The sequence below is a fragment of the Excalfactoria chinensis genome, chromosome 1, assembly GCF_039878825.1.
Source record: "Excalfactoria chinensis isolate bCotChi1 chromosome 1, bCotChi1.hap2, whole genome shotgun sequence".
Taxonomy (NCBI): domain Eukaryota; kingdom Metazoa; phylum Chordata; class Aves; order Galliformes; family Phasianidae; genus Excalfactoria; species Excalfactoria chinensis.
This window is the reverse complement of record NC_092825.1, coordinates 713432-732708: the sequence shown is the minus strand read 5'-3', so window position 1 is coordinate 732708 and position 19277 is coordinate 713432. Positions and strand designations below refer to the sequence as shown.

Sequence of the window (19277 nt, the reverse complement as noted above, 5' to 3'; positions counted from 1 at the left end):
TCAGAGGGAGGCTTTCGGAGGCGATGCCAATCAGATGCGGGCTTGTTGGGAGGTGGGGAGGAGCTGAGAGAGACGAGCGATCGATTGGTGCGCGTATGAGGCAGGCTGAGCCAATGGAGCGCCGAGCTGGGACAGAGTGAGGGGTGAAGGGGGGGGCGGAACGGAAGTTGCGCGGAACGAAAGTTGCGCGGCCTCCGTGTTCCCACCCGGCCCCTGCGCAGCGCTGCGCTGAGGGACCAAGATGGCGGCGCCCAGCACCGAATCAACGGGGGGGGGTCGGGGTAGGTCGCCCGCCGTTACCCCGCAACAGATCCGGGATCTCATTGATGGAGGCATCGCTTGTGAGGGCAGCGGGCCTGAAGGGTGAGAGATGGGGGGGGGAGGGGGGCGTCTGGGCTTGGGGAGAGATGGTGGGGCCTACGGTACCGAGGGGGGGTTGGGGGGAAGAGATATGAGGGGACACTTGGGGGGGGGCTGGGGGGGGGAGGGGTTGGGGCTTGGGGGGGGGGGGGGTATGGGAAGCATTAAAGGGGCATTGGGGGGGAGTGCTGACAGTAATGGGGATGCTGAAGGGGGTTGGATGATGGTGGGCCTTTTGTAGGGAAGAATAAAGGGGAAATGAGGCATTGAGATGGGCTGGGGGGGGTGGGAGGTATAGAGAGACACTGTGAGGTGTTGGGGGCACACAATACATTGAGGGGGGTTGGGGGGCCATTGGGAAGCATAGGGGGATTCTGAGGGGGGGAGGGGGTTGAGAACACTTGATGTGGTGCTGGAGATGTTGATGAGGGTATTAAGAGGTGTTGGGTCTTGTGGGGAGAGAGAGTGATGAAATGGAGGGCTGGGTTGGGATTGAGAGTGATGGGGGCTTGCATTAAGAGGGGGCAACTGGGAAGCACTGGGGGGGGTATGGGAAGCATTAAAGGGGCGCTGGGGGGGTGTGCTGACAGTACTGGGGATGCTGAAGGGGGGTTGGATGATGGTGGGCCTTTTGTAGGCCAGAATAAAGGGGAAATGAGGCATTGGGATGGGCTGGGGGGGTTGGGAGGTACAGGGAGGCACTGTGAGGTGTTGGGGGCACACAATACACTGAGGGGGGCTGGGGGGGGCATTGGGAAGCATAGGGGGATTTTGAGGGGGGGGGTTGAGAACACTTGATGTGGTGCTGGAGATGTTGATGGGGGTATTAAGAGGTGTTGGGTCTTGTGGGGAGAGATAGGGATGAAATGTAGTGATGGGTTGGGATTGGGAGTGATAGGGGATTGCATTAAGAGGGGGCAACTGGGAAGCACTGGGGTTGGGGGGGGTATGGGAAGCATTAAAGGGGCGCTGGGGGGGAGTGCTGACGGTAATGGGGATGCTGAAGGGGGTTTGGATGATGGTGGGCCTTTTGTAGGCCAGAATAAAGGGGAAATGAGGCATTGAGATGGGCTGGGGGGGGATGGGAGGTATAGAGAGACACTGTGAGGTGTTGGGGTTACTTATAGGCACACAATACTCTGAGGGGGGCTGGGGGGGCATTGGGAAGCATAATGGGATTCTGAGGGGGGGGTTGAGAACACTTGATGTGGTGCTGGAGATGTTGATGTATTAAGAGGTGTTGGGTCTTGTGGGGAGAGATGGTGATGAAATGGAGGGCTGGGTTGGGATTGAGGGTGATGGGGGCTTGCATTAAGAGGGGGCAACTGGGAAGCACTGGGGTTGGGGGGGTGTATGGGAAGCATTAAAGGGGTGCTGGGGGGGAGTGCTGACAGTAATGGGGATGCTGAAGGGGGGTTGGATGATGGTGGGCCTTTTGTAGGGAAGAATAAAGGGAAAATGAGGCATTGAGATGGGCTGGGGGGGGGGAGGTATAGAGGGACACTGTGAGGTGTTGGGGTTACTTATAGGCACACAATACACTGAGGGGGGCTGGGGGGGCATTGGGAAGCATAATGGGATTCTGAAGGGGGGGGTTGAGAACACTTGATGGGGTGCTGGAGATGGTGATGTATTAAGAGGTGTTGGGTCTTCTTGTGGGGAGAGATGGTGATGAAATGGAGTGATGGGTTGGGATTGATGGTGATGGTGCTTGCATTAAGAGGGGGCAACTGGGAAGCACTGGGGGGGTATGGGAAGCATTAAAGGGGCGCTGGGGGGGAGTGCTGACAGCACTGGGGATGCTGAAGGGGGGTTGGATGATGGTGGGCCTTTTGTAGGGAAGAATAAAGGGGAAATGAGGCATTGAGGTGGGCTGGGGGGGGTGGGAGGTATAGAGAGGCACTGTGAGGTGTTGGGGTTACTTATAGGCACACAATACACTGAGGGGGGTAGGGGGGGCATTGGGAAGCATAGGGGGATTCTGAGGGGGGGGTTGAGAACACTTGATGGGGTGCTGGAGATGTTGATGTATTAAGAGGTGTTGGGTCTTGTGGGGAGAGATGGTGATGAAATGGAGGGCTGGGTTGGGATTGAGAGTGATGGGGGCTTGCATTAAGAGGGGGCAACTGGGAAGCACTGGGGTTGGGGGGGGTATGGGAAGCATTAAAGGGGCGCTGGGGGGGTGTGCTGACAGTAATGGGGATGCTGAAGGGGGGTTGGATGATGGTGGGCCTTTTGTAGGCCAGAATAAAGGGGAAATGAGGCATTGAGGTGGGCTGGGGGGGGTGGGGGGGGGGTATAGAGAGGCACTGTGAGGTGTTGGGGGTTACTTATAGGCACACAATACACTGAGGGGGGTTGGGGGTCATTGGGAAGCATAATGGGATTCTGAGGGGGGGGGGGGTTGAGAACACTTGATGGGGTGCTGGAGATGTTGATGGGGGTATTAAGAGGTGTTGAGTGTTCTTGCGGGGAGAGATGGTGATGAAATGGAGTGATGGGGGGGTGCACTGAGAGGGGGTGACTGGGAAGCATTGGGCCCAAGGATGTCTCCGAGGGGGTTATGGGGATGCTGGGGGGGGTTTGGGGTTTGTTATGGGGAAGGGTATTGGGGAAGTGGGGCACTGGGAGGGATTGGGAGAGACTGGGATGCATGGGGGGCAATGAGAGGGGTAACTGAAAGACACTGGGGATGCTGAGAGAATTATAGGCACACAATACACTGAGGGGGGCTGGGGGGCATTGGGAAGCATTATGGGATTCTGAGGGGGGGGGGGTTGAGAACACTTGATGTGGTGCTGGAGATGTTGATGGGGGTATTAAGAGGTGTTGGGTCTTGTGGGGAGAGATAGGGATGAAATGTAGTGATGGGTTGGGATTGGGAGTGATGGGGGCTTGCATTAAGAGGGGGCAACTGGGAAGCACTGGGGGGGGTATGGGAAGCATTAAAGGGGCGCTGGGGGGGTGTGCTGACAGTACTGGGGATGCTGAAGGGGGGTTGGATGATGGTGGGCCTTTTGTAGGCCAGAATAAAGGGGAAATGAGGCATTGGGATGGGCTGGGGGGGTTGGGAGGTACAGGGAGGCACTGTGAGGTGTTGGGGGCACACAATACACTGAGGGGGGCTGGGGGGGGCATTGGGAAGCATAGGGGGATTTTGAGGGGGGGGGTTGAGAACACTTGATGTGGTGCTGGAGATGTTGATGGGGGTATTAAGAGGTGTTGGGTCTTGTGGGGAGAGATAGGGATGAAATGTAGTGATGGGTTGGGATTGGGAGTGATAGGGGATTGCATTAAGAGGGGGCAACTGGGAAGCACTGGGGTTGGGGGGGGTATGGGAAGCATTAAAGGGGCGCTGGGGGGGAGTGCTGACGGTAATGGGGATGCTGAAGGGGGTTTGGATGATGGTGGGCCTTTTGTAGGGAGGAGTAAAGGGGAAATGAGGCATTGGGATGGGCTGGGGGGGGTGGGAGGTATAGAGAGGCACTGTGAGGTGTTGGGAAGAATAAGGGGGAAAATGAGGCATTGAGATGGGCTGGGGGGGGTGGGAGGTACAGAGAGGCACTGTGAGGTGTTGGGGTTACTTATAGGCACACAATACACTGAGGAGGGCTGGGGGGCCATTGGGAAGCATAGGGGGATTCTGAGGGGGGAGGGGTTGAGAACACTTGATGTGGTGCTGGAGATGTTGATGAGGGTATTAAGAGGTGTTGGGTCTTGTGGGGAGAGAGAGTGATGAAATGGAGGGCTGGGTTGGGATTGAGAGTGATGGGGGCTTGCATTAAGAGGGGGCAACTGGGAAGCACTGGGGGGGGTATGGGAAGCATTAAAGGGGCGCTGGGGGGGAGTGCTGACAGTAATGGGGATGCTGAAGGGGGGTTGGATGATGTTGGGCCTTTTGTAGGGAGGAATAAAGGGGAAATGAGGCATTGGGATGGGCTGGGGGGGGGGGTATAGAGAGGCACTGTGAGGTGTTGGGGGTTACTTATAGGCACACGATACACTGAGGGGGGCTGGGGGGGCATTGGGAAGCATAATGGGATTCTGAGGGGGGGGGTTGAGAACACTTGATGGGGTGCTGGAGATGTTGATGGGGGTATTAAGAGGTGTTGGGTGTTCTTGTGGGGAGAGATGGTGATGAAATGGAGTGATGGAGGGGGTGCACTGAGTGGGGGTGACTGGGAAGCATTGGGCCCAAGGATGTCTCTGAGGGGGTTATGGGGATGCTGGGGGGGGGTTTGGGGTTTGTTATGGGGAAGGGTATTGGGGAAGTGGGGCACTGGGAGGGATTGGGAGAGACTGGGATGGATGGGGGGCAATGAGAGGGGCAACTGAAAGACACTGGGGATGCTGAGAGAATACTGGGAGGTGTTGGGTCTTGTGGGATTGGTTAGTAAGGAAACAGACTTTGAGAGGGACTGGGAAGCATAGGGAGGTCACTGGCAAGGAAATGGGGGAACTGGGAGGGGGCAACTGGGGAAGCACTGGTGGTGCTGAGGGGATACTGGGACTTACTGGGAGATACTGGAGGTGCTGAGGGGATACTGGGACTTACTGGGAGATACTGGAGGTGCTGAGGGGATACTGGGACTTACTGGGAGATACTGGAGGTGCTGAGGGGATACTGGGACTTACTGGGAGATACTGGAGGTGCTGAGGGGATACTGGGACTTACTGGGAGATACTGGAGGTGCTGAGGGGATACTGGGACTTACTGGGAGATACTGGAGGTGCTGAGGGGATACTGGGACTTACTGGGAGATACTGGAGGTGCTGAGGGGATACTGGGACTTACTGGGAGATACTGGAGGTGCTGAGGGGATACTGGGACTTACTGGGAGATACTGGAGGTGCTGAGGAGATATTAGGACTTTTTGGGTCTTTGTTATGGGAAGGAGTTCTGGAGAAACAGGGCACTGAGATGAGCTGGGAGAGACTGTGAAGCATGGAGGAGACAAATGGGAGACACTGGGGGTGCTGAGGGGGCACTGGGAGGTGTTAAATCTCATGGATGGGAGGGATGCTGGGGAAACAGGGCACTGGGAGGGACTGGGAAGCACAGGGGACACTGGGAGGAGGTGAGTGGGAACTCTGAAATGTAGCAAGGCACTAAGAAGGTGCTGGGGAGACAGTGATGAGCAATGGGAGATGATGGGAGGGGCAAGGAAATGATCTGCCATGATCTGAAATGGGCTGGGCTGTGCAGGAACCAGCTCTCTGATCCCCATATGCATGCAGTCCCACCATGGGGGCTCTGTGGGACACTAACAGACAGACAGCGGTGTGTATTGGGGATGAGCACTGGGAAGTACTGGTGGGCACTGGGTTGTTGGGCAGCTTTGGGGGGGGTATCACTAAAGCCGAGCGCTTGTGCTTCCCCTCAAAGACACTGATTTCTAGAGAAGGAATTACAGTAAGGATAAGGCTGAAGAACAAGGTGGTCAGAAGTGCTCTATGAGGTTTTGATGCGTTGATGAACTCTTTCCAGGGCAGCGCAGATGTTTCACTTGCTGACTCGTTGTTCCTTTCAGGAAGGAAACGTCCGACTGGTCGGAATCAGCTAATGGATCTTTGCAAATGGATGCTCTCTCCTTAGAGTCAACAAGCAAAGAAGCTTATTTCAGCAGAGTAGAAACGTTCACTATATCCTTTCTGATGCTGAATTTCCAGCCACCCCTCCCCTTGCTTTCCTGTCAGCATCCCTGTAGTTTCCTCACAGGCTCCATCTTTTCTGAGGGTTTTAATCTTGGGATAAATCACCCCGTGAGGAATCCTTCGTAGGTCAGCCTGTATTGAATGGGGTTTTATCCTTAACGTGAGCACCCGCTGAAGTGGGCAGGCAAACCCCACGAGCTGTCTCCCCTGGTCTGCGCCAAGTATGGATGGACCAACGTAGAATGCGACATGCTGAAGTGCTCCAGCTGCCAAGCCTTCCTCTGCGTCAGCTTGCAGCTCACCTTTGACTTCAACAAGTGTTCGTATGGCAGAGCTTAATTAAAACCCCTGCTCTCATTGTTGGGATTTGCGGGCTGCTCGGTCTGCTGCTGTGATCCTCTGCTCTTTTATCTTGATGCAGGGCATTGAGTCCATACATGCAGGTGCTCATCTCCTGTAATTTAATACATAAATCCCTTTACTGCCCTGCTTAAGCTCGTTTTCTCTCTGCTGTGGGTTCCATCTCTTCTTACCTACAAGACAGCAGAGGGTGCAGCCCCACTGTCTGACAAATGCAGATCATGCGTAACTGGGAGCTGCTTTTCCCTTTGGGCTCCCACTGAATACTGACGCCCTGTTTGTCCAGGCTATCTTTGTTAAACAAACCTTGGCCTAATTATTCTGTTAGTAACCACGTTGCTGGTTTGGGAAGACCTAAAAATCGAGAGGGAGGAAAGAAAAGCAAACGTTTAAAATAAACAATAATAATTAGGTCCTGAAAGGGGTGAATAAATGAAACGCGGCACCCATTCGTTTGGGGGAAGCTTGATTTCCAGCTGCAATGTGTCTCCTACAGCCCCAGCAGAGAGGTCAGCTGAGTTAGCCAGGGACTGGCAGCTGCTCAAACAAACAGAAAGCTGGGAAGTGCCAAGCAATCCCTGTGCTGCTGGCTGGCTTGAGCTGTGTCTGCTGCTGCAGGCTCCTCTGGTCCATGCTTGCTGCTCCCAGAAGTAAGAGGGGATTTTATCTGCATGGCTGTGGTCAGGTTTAGCGTTGTGCAGATGATCCAACCTTGCTGGAGCCGCTGTTCCCTTTGGCAATGTGGTTTCCTGCAGGGAGGCTGGAGGGGCAGGATGCTGCCGGTTCTTTTTGGTGGGCAGCTAAGAGCTTCAGGCTCTGCACGTTACAGCCTCAGGAACAGGAGGATCTCAGCTGCCGAGAGCACAGGCTTCTGCTTTCCTGTCTCCCTTGCTTTGCTTTTCCCAGCCCTTCCCTGAGGAGGTGGCTCTGCAGAGGTGTAGAAGTGAGTTTTGCCTTGCAGATAAGGAGCGCTGCGCGGAGCTGAAGAAATCCTTGTGCACCGCTCATGAGAAGTTCTGCTTCTGGCCAGACAGCCCCTGCCCAGGTTGGTCCTATAGAGCCCACGTAGTGCACAGCTCTGGGATTATTCCTTTGCTTTTCTCTCTTTCTGTTGTTGTTCTCCCTCCTTGTTGTACCTATGCGTTCTCTCCAAGTGCTCAGTGCCATAGCAGTCCTCTTTTAGCCATCACAAGGATGTTGAAACAGTGGTATAGGGAAGGCTCTGAGCAACCTCAGCAAGTAACTGAGCCCCGGATCTTGGTGCTGCCTCTCTGCCTTCCTGTACCTTCTGGGCAGTTAAAATGCTGTTCAGGATATAACTGAGAGGAGATAGGGGAGGATAAATGACTTAGGACACTCAAAGGGTGAAAGACTTCATCTTCACCACGATCTTCGGGGTCCTTTCCAATCTAAATGGTTCTGCGATTCAAAACTGTGCTGCACTAGGAAGGGTGATTGCAAAGGACCAGGAGACTGCTCAGCTTTTCCTTTACAATCTGGAAGACTGTTATTAGAAAACCTTTGCTGGTCATTGCCTCTCTTTCTGTGGGATAACAAGGAGGGGGGAAAGCTGGTGCCACAGCCTGTGTTTTCTTTCATCAGATCGCTTTGCCCTTTTGCTGGTGGATGAGCCCAGAGCCCTTCTCCAAGACTTCCTAGAGCGCTTCCAGAGCCTGTGTCAGCTGGAGCTGCAGCTGCCCTCCCTCAGAGCAGAGGATATGAAAAACATGGTGAGTTTTTTTCTGGGGGGGGGGACTGGGGGCATTTAAGTCCTTGGTGACAAAGCCAGACATCCCTGTGCGTGCATATGTATCTCCTTGGCTTTCTCCATGGATGTTCTCTGCAGGGTGGCTTTTACCTGGCCTTTCTGAAAGCAATTTAAAAGGAGTTTGGAAGGGTTTCTGCTGTGTCCAGAGCTGGCACATCTGATTTGTACCATCACAATGCCGTCAGTGGGAATAGGGCTTGAAGCATTGGGCTCCTGCTCTGCACCTATGTTAGCATGCAGGCTGCCCAGCAAGAGTCATCTGGAGTCCTACAGGCTCCTGGCAGAGAACTCCCATTCATTACCTCCAGGGGCTCTGAGGTACAGCAGCAGCCTGTGGGTCACTTCTCTAATGAGTAAATGCAATCCTACATGAATCTGGAGCTGAGAGCTTGCATTTTCAGGGAGAAATAGGGGAGAGACAGGAGCTAAAGCTTAGCATGCCTGCAGCCAGGAACGAGTGTGGGATTGCCTCCTTGCAGGGCCCTGGCCAGGCCTTGCTCTGCTGCAGCCAAGTCTGGCTCTCTGGGCACACTCCCTGGGCAACAGATGGCTCTCAGCAGTGAGAAGCTGCGGAGGATCCAGGGAACTCTTCAACCATTCAGCAGAAAGCACAGAGGCGTTCTGTGGTCACCACTGCTGAGCTGTGAAAACCAAAGGAGTGAAGGGCTGGATGTGCTGGGCTCGTGCACCTCACCTATGGGGTGGGTGGAAATGGGATCTCTCCGTATATGTAGCATGGTCTGTGGGTAGAAATGGTGTGCTTCATCAGACAGACTTGCCTGATGTGGGGAGACTTATCTGAAGGTAGGAAAAGCATTTCTCTTTCACTCACTCTCGCTTTTCTATCCAGGAACCATTTAGCACTCTTCTGTCCCTATGGGTTTTCCCATGCTCATTTTCCTGCTGCCAGCATTAGGAGTCTCGAGGGCAGCACTGCTGTATGAAAGGAGTTACGTGGCATCAAAAAGGAGGCAGAATTCAGCCCCAAACTCCAAAACAGTCAAGGGAATTTGAGCGTTGCCTCTGACCTCCATCCCTGCTGCCTTTTTCTGCCCCACAGTCCCTTACAGAGGAGAAGATCAGCCTGCTCCTCCAGCTGATCAAGGAGGAACTCGAGCACAAGACCGAGGGACAGAAACCACCAATGAAGTTTGCTTCAGAAGTCCTGCAGGTTCACATTCCTGCCTGTGTCCTGGCTCTGTGTGGCTGGACATGCAGGTCAGCACGTGGGTGATGCCCGGAGTGATCCCAAGGGTCTGTTCTTTTTGCCAGTGACACCTCTTAGGGGCTGGAGGAATGTGAATGTGTCTCTTGTGATGTGTTTGCTGTCCTCTATTTCATAGTCTTTATTGTCTTCAGCTGTTACAATGGATGAGCCTACAGAAAGCCCGACTCCTACCTATTCTAAAGTAGATGTCTGAAATGAGATCTCTGAGCTGTCCGTCACCCCGTTCAATGGTGATTTGGATGTTGTAGCCCCTGAGGTGTCAGGCTCGGGGTTGCTCTCATGGCTTGTCAGGCCTGCAGGAAAAGAGGGAAGTTTCACGACCCGAAGGTTTGTGCTTCCCATAGTGTGTGATGTGAGCAGAACAGCCGCGCTGTTTGTGCCTGAGGCATTCTGCCCTTACAGGAGAAGGGCTGAAGATGGGACGGTGATGTCTTGGGGCACTTGCAGCTGATAGTTGAGCGTGCTGCCGATCTGTAGCGAACCACAGAATGAAAAGAAGCTGGTTTTAAATCAGTGTTACAGATGGGTTTTAATGTACTTCAGCACGTCAGGCTACCAAGAGGGGAAAAAAAAGGGGGACAAATACCTGCATCTGCTCCAAATGATTCTAGGGAAGAGTCCAATCTCATCCCAACCTTTTCCCATTCTTTGGCTCTGTCCCCATAGCGCTGTGTCCGGCTCTGTGCTCTCAGTCATCACCTGCTCTCGCTGCATGAGGAAGGTGGGACTGTGGGGTTTCCACCAGCTGGAATCTACAGGGCTGGAGCTGGACTCCTGGAGCCCAAGCACTGCTTCGACACCATCTGGAGAGCGCGGCCCTGCCGTGCCCACATCTCCACGCAGGATGCTCACACGGAGCCAAGACGCGATCTCACCGGGCTCTGAGCAGGTATGGCACGGTCCTGATGTGGTTATTAGAGCACGCAGAGAAGGGACTCATCTCAGTTCTGCATCTCCAGCCGTGGGTCGTGTGTGTGGTGCTGCAGTTGCTGGTAGAACAGCTGTGAAGGTTTTGATCCCTTGTTGAAGCTGGGTGGCATCTCCCTGTCCCCTTCAGGATGGTGGCCAGAGGAATCACAGAATCCCATCCTGGATGGGGCTGGAGATACCTTGGTCCATTTGGTTTCCACCCTGAGCTATGCCCAGCCCCATGTCAACATGGGTTTGGAGACCCCTAAGGAGAAGATCCCATAGCTTCTAAGTCCCTATGCCAGGGATTTGGCACCCACATGGTCTTCAAATGGAGCCTCCTGTGCTCCAATTAGTGCCCAGTGCCTCTGGAACTGCACTGGGCACCAATTGAGGAAGCCTGGCTCCATCTTCTTTGAGTCTTCCCTTTGAGTGTTTGGTGAGATAAACCTGAGCCTCCTGTTCTCTGGGCTGAACGCTCCCAGCTCCCTCAGCCCTTCCTTGTAAGAGAGAGGTTCCAAGTTCTCCATCATTTTCATCACTTCTCCAGTATGCCCAGTATGTTCCCTTGTACTGGGAGCACAGCACTACCCCTAACCCTTAAGCTGTGACCTCACCAGTGCAGTACAGAGGGACGGGATCTCCTCCCTCATCCTCCTGGCCATTTCTTTAGCCAATGAAGCCCATAACACTTCTTTGAACACATTGCCAACTCATGTTCAGCTTGGTGTCCACCGAGATCCTTTCTGCCAGGCTTCCCAGCACATCTTGTTTTCGGAGCTCCATTAACTACTTGTTCTTGTTCAGGAGAAGAGTCCCTCCCCATCCATCTCACGCTTGAGGGCTTCAGATCCCCCCAGCAGCCCTATGGAGCGAGGGGGTGAGCTGGAAGCTGCCAGCCCCACACAGAGGAACCGCCCCATTACCCGCAGCATGGGGCAGGGGGACAATGTGGAGGTGCCATCCAGTCCCCTCCGCAGAGCCAAGAGGCCACGGCTTTGCTCTTCCAGCAGCTCGGTGAGTGCCATGGGGACGGGCAGTGAGAGTCTGGGTGGGTTGGGGGGCAAATCCCCAATCCATAGGATAGTGTTGAAGGGTCAGTGTTGTCCTCATAACATGGATCTGGGTTGGAGTTTGGGCATGGAGAGGGTTTTGTTGTGTCACTGGAGTCTGTTTTAAACCATGCTGCCATTGGAGGTGCTCAAGACCAGGCTGGATGGGGCTCTGGGCAACCTGATCTAGTGGTTGACAACCCTGTCCAATGGCAGTGGGGTTGGAATGAGATGATCTTTAAGGTCCATTCCAACCCAAGCTATGCTGTGATTTCTTTCACTGTCACTTTCTCCTACTGCTCAGGATACTTCTTCAAGGAGTTTCTTCGACCCCAGCTCACAGCATCGTGACTGGTGTCCCTGGGTCAACGCGGTGGAGGGAGGAGAAGCTCCAGAGGATCCTGAGAAAGAGCCTACAAAGGGAGAGCCAGGCTGGCAAGTGGTCCTGAGCACACTCCTTGCCAGCAGAAAGTGTGACCAAGTGCCTGAGACAGAGCCTGTGGTGAGCCTACAGTCCTGAACCCGAGCACTGTTTGCTCCAGCCTTTCCCAAACCTGAAAGCCTATGGGGGTAGATGAGGCACAGCAAACAGAGTGGATAGGATGAAATGTGTGTCTGCAGAGCTTCTGCTTCCCCTCTGGCTGTGCTGACAGCCTCTCAGCCAGGTCTCATCTGAGCACAGATCAGGGCTGCTATAAATAAGAGTGTTTCAGAGCAGCTCAATGCTGCCTGAGATCCAGTTTCGTTTTGCATCCCAGCTGAGGATGTGACCTCTGGGTCCCGCTCTCCGCAGCCCCTGGCCTGTTGGAGTGGTGGCTTTGCTGAGCCAAGGGAGCAAAACTGAGGCTATAACCCACTCTGAGTGAGTGGCAGGCACCCTCTCCAGGGCCCCGTTATCTTCTCTGAGTGCTCCTACCTTCTCCCCTCCGCTCTGCTTGGGGCTGAGCTGCAGGGAGTGCTGGAGCAGTCCCCCTTCATCATTTATCTCAGGCATTTTGTATGAGTTGTGACCTCAAAGGGCCTGATCTTTTACCGTTTTCATGCTGGTGAGTAACCCAGAACAGAGAAGAACTGAAGCTAACTGGTTTGTTGATATCCAAAAAGAATATTTCCAGGTGGCTTTTCTGGGGGCAGCAGGGTTTCTCCTTGCATGCTTTGGTAGTGGGTACCTGGAGGGGGAATCCTTAGGCCAACTGTCTGTGGATCCCTTTGCATTGCTTTGACCTGTGTTGCTTTGCTCCCCTTTCCTGCAGAGCCTCTCAGTGAAATCCTGCAAAGTGTTTCGCATTTTCCGCCAGTGGGAGAGCATCAATCCTTCCTGAACGGGGCTGCAGCCTCCAGGAACAGCAGCCTTGCAGGCAGTGTGGGCCCGTTGTGTTGATCCAGCATGGTTCTGCTTCACAGCTGTGTTCTGCAAAGGCTACGGGCCAACCCAGTGCCAAACTGGGATGGGGAGCCCCCATCATCCCCAGCTGCCTTCCTGGAAGCCCTTTCTTCTCACAGATTGCTGCTGCTTTGGACTCCCCCCTTTCCTCTCCCCATAGGGTTTCAGCAGCTCTGTTTGGAGCCAGGGGGATGCGAGGGGTGAGATGTGGTCACCTGGTAAGGGTGACATCTTGTCTGGCTGTGAACCCGCCACCAGCAGCACAGCAAAAGTGATGCCAGGTGGGAATAAACATTTCACTTTTATTTCTTACAGTCGTTCCAGCCCCTTTGTCCTGGGGCAGGGAAGGCAGCTGCCCAAAATGGATTCGATTGAAGCATCGGGGGGGGGGGTGTGTGTTTCCAACCTGTCAAGAGCAGATAGCATCCCTGGTTCCTCTGCTCTGGGCTGATAAGTCAACTAAGGGAGGCTGGGACATAGCCAAGAACCCTGTAAAACCCTGCTTGGGTTTTTGGTGCTCATCACCCCCACTGAAAAGGGGAGAAGAAGCCAAGGAAGGAAACCTCAATCTGTCATCTTCATCCTTTAAGGATGATAAGGAAAAGGCTTTGGGGAGGGCTCAGACCCCACAGCCATTCCCCCTTTACCCATCAGCCCTCAATCCACGCCTTCAGCCATAACAGCTCACATCAAAACCCCTCCATACCTCCCCATATTCTGCCCTCTGTGGCTCACTCGGGATGGGACGGAGGTGTCCTTTTAGGGCAGCAGATGGAGGCAAAACAAGCCTCTAAACCCCAAACTTTGGGGTTGAGGTTCCTTCTTTGCAGGCACACGCTGAGGTTCCTCGCTTGCGTTGACTCAAGAGGACGGTGCTGCTGGGGTAAATAGGAGGATGATGGCAGGGTAAAGAATGCAGGATGTCCACCCCGGGGCGTGGAAGCACGTTTAACATCCTTTAAAATCACTGTCACATGCTTTGCTGTCACCTCCGGGGCCACCTGCCCCATCCGGTTGGGTGAACAAGATGAATGGGGTGATGTGACACACAGGAAACCCCTCGTGACAACGGCGACACTTCAACCCTCTGACTCATCCCCTCATTGACAACCCCGCGGGGTTCTTTGATTGAGGCGTTTTGCGTTGATTTTTAGCTCCCTCCTCCAAACCTCCCCACCGGGGCCTCGAACCCGCGACCTCTGAGTGAGCCCCAACCTCCCTCACACACACACACACACTACAACTCCTATCACCCCCCGCGGCTGGGCGGAGCTTACGGAACGCCGCCCGGTTCAACCAATAGCCGAGCGGCGGGGCTGTGACGTCACCTCGCAGTGACGTCAGAGGGCCAGAGAGAGGCTCCGGCAGAGGAGAGCGGAGCGGCGCTGAGGGAGCGCGCGGCGGCGGCGGCGCCGTCACCACAGGAGAGGGGCGGAGGAGGAGGAGGAAGAGGAGGCGACAACAACGACGACAGTTCGACGACCGAAGGGGGGGGTCCCAGCGGCTCCCCCATTCACTCTTCAGCTGTTGACGGTATAGAAGCGGAGGCTCTGACAGCCAGCCCGGAGCACCGGGGGCGGCCGCGACCACCATGTCCTCCCCCAGCCCGGGCAAAAGGCGGATGGACACCGACGTGGTCAAGCTGTATCCTTCCCTATTCCCTTCGTTCCTTCTTCCCTCTTAATGTGGGTTTTGGGGCCTGCAACCGGGGTGGGGGCGGTGGGGACCCCCCCCCTATATTGTATGTCCCCCCCCCCCCCCCCTCCCCAAGGCAATGTCCCTTTGTGAGGCCTCAGGCTTCGGCCTGCCCCTAAAGCAGGGTTAGGCTTCCCCCCCCCACCTCCTTATTATGGAGTCAGATCTCCCCCCCCACCTCCATAGAGAGGAGAAGGCCTCACTCCCCCCCCCCCCCCCCCCCTCGAGCTTCGAGCCTTCCTATTATTATAGTGGGGGGGGGGGTTCCACCTTCAGGATCACTGTCCCCCCCCCCCCCCCCTTCCCCACTCTCTGAGACCTCCCATATATCTATAGGGATATATTTCCACCTTTAGGGCCTGCCCCCCCTTCCCCTGGGTGTCAGCCCTTCCCCATATACCCCCCCCCCACCTTTACACCCCCCCCCAAACCCTCCCAGCCCTCAAATCCACCTTTATTACCCCAGAATCTTCAGCTGAAAGGCTTCCGTTTGATTTATTCCTATCTATTTCGAGGAAGGGCCTTGACTTAGAGCCCCCCCCTTAAACGCCTCTATTTGGGTGTAGGGTAAGGGGGGGGGGGGAGGCACCTCGAGGTGCTGTTTATGTAACATCCCACATTGGGTTAAGGCTTTATTTCTTCCCCCCCCTTTCCTCCTTCCGTGATAGATCTGTTGATATTTCTTCTCCAACCCCTCCATGTTTATATTCTTCCCATCCCCCCATCCACCTTTATTTTCCTCTTTTATAGAGAGGTGAAGCCTTTCTCTCTCTTCTTCGTGTTGACAAATAGCGTTTGGGGGGGGAGTTTCCCTATGGGATCCCTTAGTTCATCCCTTAAAGTGGAGGGGTTGGAGGTTGGGGGGGCTTAAAGAAACCAACACCGACCCCCCAATGTTTTTTCCAGCTCAGTTCCTAATGCTGCTCTAATACCACGAAGGTCCCTTTGAGTTTCCAGCCAGATAAACAAACTTGCTCGGATTTTTTTTTTGGTATTAATTTTAGTGGCTTTTAGAAAAGAGGGAGGGGAGGGTGTTTGAAGGGGGGGGGGGGGGGGAATGGGAGGAGCTCTGCTCCCGTTTGTGGCTTATCGAAGGAAACTTCTGTTGACGTTCCTCGTGTTGCCTTCTCTCTCTCTCCCCCTTCAGCCTCTCTCTCTCGCTGTGTTTTCGCCTTGTTTTGAAAGCAGATAGGAAATGACTCGCGATCATGGTTGAATCGCAGCTATTTTTATCCTAGGGGATGAGGGAGGGGTATGGGAGGGGGGGTTTAAAGTTACACACATGTCATTCTCTGCCCGATGCAAATTGCCATCGGTGCTTAATCGTGCTGGAAAAGAGGGGGGGGGGGTCGGTGATTCCAGCTGTTTGATGGTGGGGGAAGTGTCTTCCTTCCAGGCCCAACCTGCTCTCCTTTCCCCTCCCCCCCCCCCCCCTTGTTCCTTTCTATTTATTTATTATTATATATTCCTGTTTTTGTTCCTATTGTAGCGTTTTAAGGGACAAAAGAGGAGCTCTTCCAAAGTGCTTCTCTATTCTCCATATTCCTAAAGTCAGCGGATGGGGGATGAAAACCCCCCCCCCCCCAATATCTTCACAATCAACCCCCCCAATACAAAACACCGTCTGCTTTTCTGCTCTGCCTTGGACAAAAAGAACCCCAAAAAAAGGGTTCGTTCAAACAGCAGAGGATTCTCTTATATTAGTGGGGTCGGAGCAGACAACAAACTTAGGAAGTTGGATGTGTCAGATGACTGCTCACCGCTCCTCCCTCCCTCCCTCCCTCCCTCCCTCCCCGTGGCCCTTTTTTGTTTGTCTCTTTGACTCGGGCCTTGCCTGGCAGGGTGAGCTCAGCTCTCTTAGGCCCCCAGATCTCAACGTTAATACCCTTTCATTTACGCTTTAGGGGTGGAAGCAGAAACCAACAGCTTGGCTTTTATGGTGCTGACCAAAATGAGAGAGGACTCCTCTGAAGGAATGCACTCCTCCCTGAGGCTCCAGGGTGTTGTTGTCATGGTGGTTTCCTTCCCCCCCCCCCCAACCCCCATTGCCACCTTTTTTTTTTGCTATCATTTTAATTACAGTTTCCCTTCCCAACCTCTTGTTTAGATTTAGCACAGATTTAGGATTTACAGCCTTTACCTTTAGGATCAGGGATGGCGTTATTGCGCAGCCCCATTGCTTTCCCCCCACCCCCCACCCCCCCCTTGTTCTACTCTGACAGGTTCAGGAGCCGAGTGGGCTCCTTTTATGCTTCCCATTCTCAATCCCAACACGTCCGTGTCCTTTTGTGGCTGCCTCTTTGTGAGAGGTTTGCTCTGTGGGGTGGAAAGGGGGGGGAGCAGAGCTGTGTGTGTGTGTGTGTGTGTTAATGTGCCGAACCGATGTTTAATAACCGCCTGGCTGATGATGATGATGCTGATGTGCTGAAACTCTGAGTCACTTCATTGTTTGGTCGTGCAAACACCGAGGATGTGGTATCTGTGCTGCATTCCCCCATTGGAAGGGGGAGCTGCAGACCCCGCTGTTTTATCCCTCAGAGTTTTTGGGATGATGCAGAATGGGGGGGCATTGCCCACCCCCCCCCCCCCACCTGCAATGTGGTTTTGTCCCTTGTGGGATCCCACCCGCTGTATCCCATTGGAGCTCTGCAATCCTTTCCAGATAACCCCCATAGGATTTTGAGGCCTTGCTTTACCCCCTTGTTTTGGGGTGAGCCGTTGTGTTCAGAGCCCTTTTTTTTTTTACAGCCAAGAGGCCTCGGGCAGAGCTCACAACTCCACTCATTGGCTGCTCTGTTACTACCCGGAAACCAGGGCCGGGGCGGAGCGAGCCGACAGCTGATGGGGAGCTTTGACCCTATAGCTTTACCTGGAGTGGGGGGCACAGCTGGGGGTCCCTAAGCCCACCATAGGGCAAGCAGGGGGCTGCTATCCCCATCCTGAGCTATGGTTTATTGTTCCTTGAGTTGGGCTCGCTGCAGCTTCCCCTTGGATGGGAGTTTATTCCACACTGGTTTTTATTTTTCCTCTTTCTGTCGCTCCTTTCGGAAGATTTTTAGCTCTGTTTTTAAAGCGTTTGGAGCTGTTAGCAAATGCGTTGTGTGCACGGAAGCAATTCTGAACGGCGTCTTAACTTTGCTCAGATCTCTCTGTGCTGTTTGTGGGGCTGAACGTCTGTCACACGCATCGGAACCGTCGGGGAGGGGAGATAGATGGACTTTTGTCATCTTAAAACCTCAGTGTTTGCCCCCACTGGGATCGACTGAGGCGAAGGGTAGAGAGGGGAGGCAGTTTACATTGGGCTGAATCCTTTTTTTTTCTCCTGCTCGTTATGGGCTTACGCCGCACTTATCGCCCGACTTGAACCCCTTCCAGGCTGTGTTGAGCAATAGGGCCATCACGTGGCCTTGTTCTCTTGGCCTGTCCCCAAGGGAAGAGCATGTGTGCACTGGAATGTCTTGTTTTGGTAGGGTTCAGCGCTTGGTTTTCTGTTGTTGTTGTGTTGTTGTTGGTTTTTTCCCCCCTCTTCCCCTTTTAAGGAGAGTTCTGGAAACTTTTACAAATGGGAACATAAATGGCAATGCTGCTTTATGGTTGTTTTTTTTCTTGCTCTACTTCTGGGGTTTTGCTTTAATGAGATCTTTGGGGATGAGGGTAATGGTGGTGGTGCTTCAGAATGCACCAAGATCATATGAGGGTAATGGTGGTGGTGCTTCAGATCATATGAGGGTAATGGTGGTGGTGGTGCTTCTGAATGCACCAAGATCATATGAGGGTAATGGTGGTGGTGCTTCAGAATGCACCAAGATCATACGAGGGTAATGGTGGTGGCGCTTCCGAATGCACCAAGATCATATGAGGGTAATGGTGGTGGCGCTTCCGAATGCACCAAGATCATAAGAGTCATTGATGGGCACCGTAGATGATGCCATGATTCTGATTCGGGACCCAAAACCCCACTGAAATGCAGGCCCAGGTTCTGCCTTATAAACAAAACACATTGCTATTAGGACAGCAGACGCTGTGCCTTCCATTACTGGAGCTTTACATCAACATATTGACAAGAGGAGGGGCAAAAATCTTTGCTCCCAAATGCTTTTAGGGTCTCATCTTGGTGCTGTTCAAGCCTTCTTTAAAACCAGAAAGCACCATGAAGTCTTTGTATCTCTCTGCATGTGGATAGTTTTAACTATTTCTGGGTTGATTTCAATGCTCTGAATTGCAGAGCAGCCCTCATCGTGCTTGTAGTACCCAGTTCTTAAATATCAGATGAACTAAATGCTGATTAAACAAATCTTGGAGGCTGTTTCTTTGTAGTAACAGTTTAAAATCCTGCATCGACTCTTTTTTTTTTTGTAGCAAAACTGATGCCTTGTGTTGCAAAATGGTGCCTCAGGAGGCAAGCTTGATATTTCCTTATCTGTTCTATGGAGGGACGCTGCGCTCTGGGTAGACTTGGCTCTTTCGCAGGTGATTGCTTTTAAGTGACATCGTGACTTCTCTTACATCCCTGCAAGATTTGGAAGCGCTCATTGCCCTCCTGCGTGCTCAGCACCAGCACCAACTTGTAGCATGGCTGTGCGTTGTACTGCAGCCCTGTTCATATCTCAGTACATTGGATTAACCAGGAGATGCCCCCCCCGATGAGAATCGGCGTGATTTCATTTCTCAGCCCCGATATCGCACCTCATCTCTGTGTAAGTAGAGCCTGCGGTTTGTCTTAGTGCTGGTCTGTGTGCTGGCATTGAAGTTAACGCTGTTTTGTTGTTGCAAGGATTGTGCTTTCCAGATTCTTTGTAACCTTTTTAGGAGAACGTTGGATCAGTTTCTGCTTCACGTTGCTGTCTTGCCTTGTGCTGCCTACCT

General features: G+C 53.6%; 2 protein-coding genes across 3 annotated transcripts in view; both read left to right on the top strand.

Moving 5' to 3' along the window:
* Positions 1 to 67: 67 nt before the first annotated feature.
* On the top strand, positions 68 to 13030 carry ZC3HC1 (zinc finger C3HC-type containing 1). Of its 2 annotated transcripts, none has more exons than XM_072339621.1 (10): positions 68 to 363; positions 5892 to 6003; positions 6184 to 6334; positions 7337 to 7420; positions 7978 to 8105; positions 9204 to 9361; positions 10038 to 10260; positions 11088 to 11297; positions 11637 to 11834; positions 12586 to 13030. In XM_072339621.1, the coding sequence occupies exons 1-10, from the start codon at positions 242 to 244 to the stop codon at positions 12652 to 12654; spliced, it is 1455 nt and encodes a 484-aa protein (XP_072195722.1). In that variant the 5' UTR covers positions 68 to 241; the 3' UTR covers positions 12655 to 13030. The 2 variants fall into 2 exon arrangements, with proteins under 2 accessions (XP_072195722.1, XP_072195733.1); XM_072339632.1 differs by lacking the exon at positions 68 to 363 and adding an exon at positions 5161 to 5438.
* Positions 13031 to 14034: 1004 nt separating this feature from the next.
* Positions 14035 to 19277, top strand: part of UBE2H (ubiquitin conjugating enzyme E2 H) — a 39058-nt gene continuing 33815 nt past the window's right edge. Inside the window, exon 1 of the mRNA XM_072344991.1 lies at positions 14035 to 14360. Within this exon, the coding sequence (XP_072201092.1) occupies positions 14308 to 14360 (53 nt within the window). The 5' untranslated portion in view covers positions 14035 to 14307. The remainder of the gene's footprint in view (positions 14361 to 19277) is intronic.